At 44.2% G+C, this 1902-nt stretch overlaps 1 protein-coding gene across 1 annotated transcript; it reads right to left on the reverse strand.

Annotated features, from left to right (window-relative positions):
* Positions 1-1003: 1003 nt before the first annotated feature.
* Positions 1004-1681, reverse strand: LOC116241951 (claudin-8-like). The gene has a single exon (XM_031612463.2). It carries the CDS (start codon positions 1670-1672, stop codon positions 1004-1006), a length of 669 nt encoding a protein of 222 aa, XP_031468323.1. The 5' UTR covers positions 1673-1681.
* Between the last annotated feature and the right edge of the window lie 221 nt (positions 1682-1902).

Genomic DNA, 1902 nt, shown 5'->3' on the forward strand with positions numbered 1-1902 from the left:
TTAACAGTACTGTGACATGCCCGCTTATAAAAGCAGGTTTCAAGTGTTCATCTGTGAAAAAGCACAGCTGAAAATACTGTTGGATTCTGTACAGGAATCAGGTTACTCAGCTCATATTTTAAGTCTTGTAAACATAAAGCAGTCAGAACAACATCAGGACTTGTTTTTTGCAGGCATGATATAAGATGTAGGCAGGAACCCTTGATCTTCCAGCAAGCAAGTGGGGATTGCACATTTAGATTTGCCTGGCTTCTTTAATTACACTTCACATAATCACAGTGCTTTAAAGTGCATGAAGACAGATACTCTGTCCTGCATTTTATAAAAGAGAAGAACCCTTTTAAGATGGAATGCACCAGGCAATGGAAAGCTAATACATTTAGGACAAGGTCTGGTGAAGTGAATACAAATTTTATTATTCCATGAGATGAATTCTGTGCTCTGCAGAAGATGTAGGAAGGATATATCAGCTCCACAAGCATCTGTGAAACCCACAGTCAATCAAAGGTCTCTGACAAGGGAGCATGAATATTTCAGTGCTAGTAATGGAAATAAAATTATTGGGGGCTTTTCCATTCATTCAATGACTTTTTCCACCACACTGCCACATCCATGCTTCTCATCACTGTCACAGATCAGTCCTTACAAAGACTTTACCATAGAGTAAAATGCACAGCTCCCTTTGCCTGTCATGGACTTCGGGGTGGGCAATGGTACTATTGTACAGTAGGTGCCTGCCTTCCAGCCCAACCGTACTGTTAGTCTTCTACAAGGGTTTCCTGACAGCTGTTGTTTCTTTTCATGCCAGTGAGATTTTTCTTTTGAGGTCTAACATGCCTGTGTAATAACATTTCCTACAAGCATGTTAGAGAGCAAAGAAGTCTGTCAGTAGTAAATAGCAAATGAAAAAAATTGTTCATCTATTACAGACTCACAGTTTAATCAGGCACTGAAGTCAGTCGGGACGTATCAACACACTAAGTAGAAAGATTCCATGTAGCCACTACACGTACGCCTGCATGCTTAGCAATGTCCCTCCTGCCATGTTAGGTTTGTGCAATCTGTGATGAGGAAGTGAAGGATACCTAGATTTTGGGGTTGCTCCAGCCCAGCACCAGAAGCTACAGTACATTGCTCCCGCAATGACAAGAAATGCAGCGCTCACCCAGCCCACATAGAGAGCAGCTCCTAGTTCTCGTTTCAATGGTGTAGGGACTTTTGCATCGTAGAAGTCATGAATGATGCTGCCACCAGTCCAGGACACAGGGATCAGAACAAGGACGCCCGTCACAAGAAAGGCAACTCCAGCTGCCAACATGAAGATACTGATGCCCTGGGGATCCTCCTTGGTCCAGTGAGTGTACTTCACACCAACAATGGCCATCAAAAAGGCAATGATTGACAGGAGCACTGCGGTGCACATGAGGGCTCTGAACGCCTCTAAGGGTGGGGGAAGAGCCAGGATAGAGTCGTAGAACTTGCACTGTAGCCTGATGCCCATCTGGCTGATGCAGTCCATCCACAGTCCTTCCCAGATAGTCTCAAACACCACGATGTTACTGTCAATGTGGGCGGAAACTCTCCATTGTGGCATAGCTGTAGCTGCCAAGGTCCCGACCATGCCCACGCCTCCAAATATTAGACCAATGATTTGTAATGCACAGCAAGCCATGCTTCTTCTGAAAAAGGCACCTCAAGCAAGGGGGCCTAGTAAGTCTTCCAAAATCACTCTTTCACTGAAGAAATATGAAGCACGGGAGAGAATACTTTCTCCTGTTGTTTCCTCATACGGTAAGATGCTGATTTTTTTCTGATGCTGCTCTCTCCAGTAGGAGGTTCAAACAGGTGGAAATCTATTTCTGACTGGCTAAAACAACCTGCTATTTATTTGCTTTGAAATCC

The sequence above is a fragment of the Phasianus colchicus genome, chromosome 1 (assembly GCF_987193195.1).
Source record: "Phasianus colchicus chromosome 1, bPhaCol1.hap1.1, whole genome shotgun sequence".
NCBI classification, from domain to species: Eukaryota; Metazoa; Chordata; class Aves; order Galliformes; family Phasianidae; genus Phasianus; species Phasianus colchicus.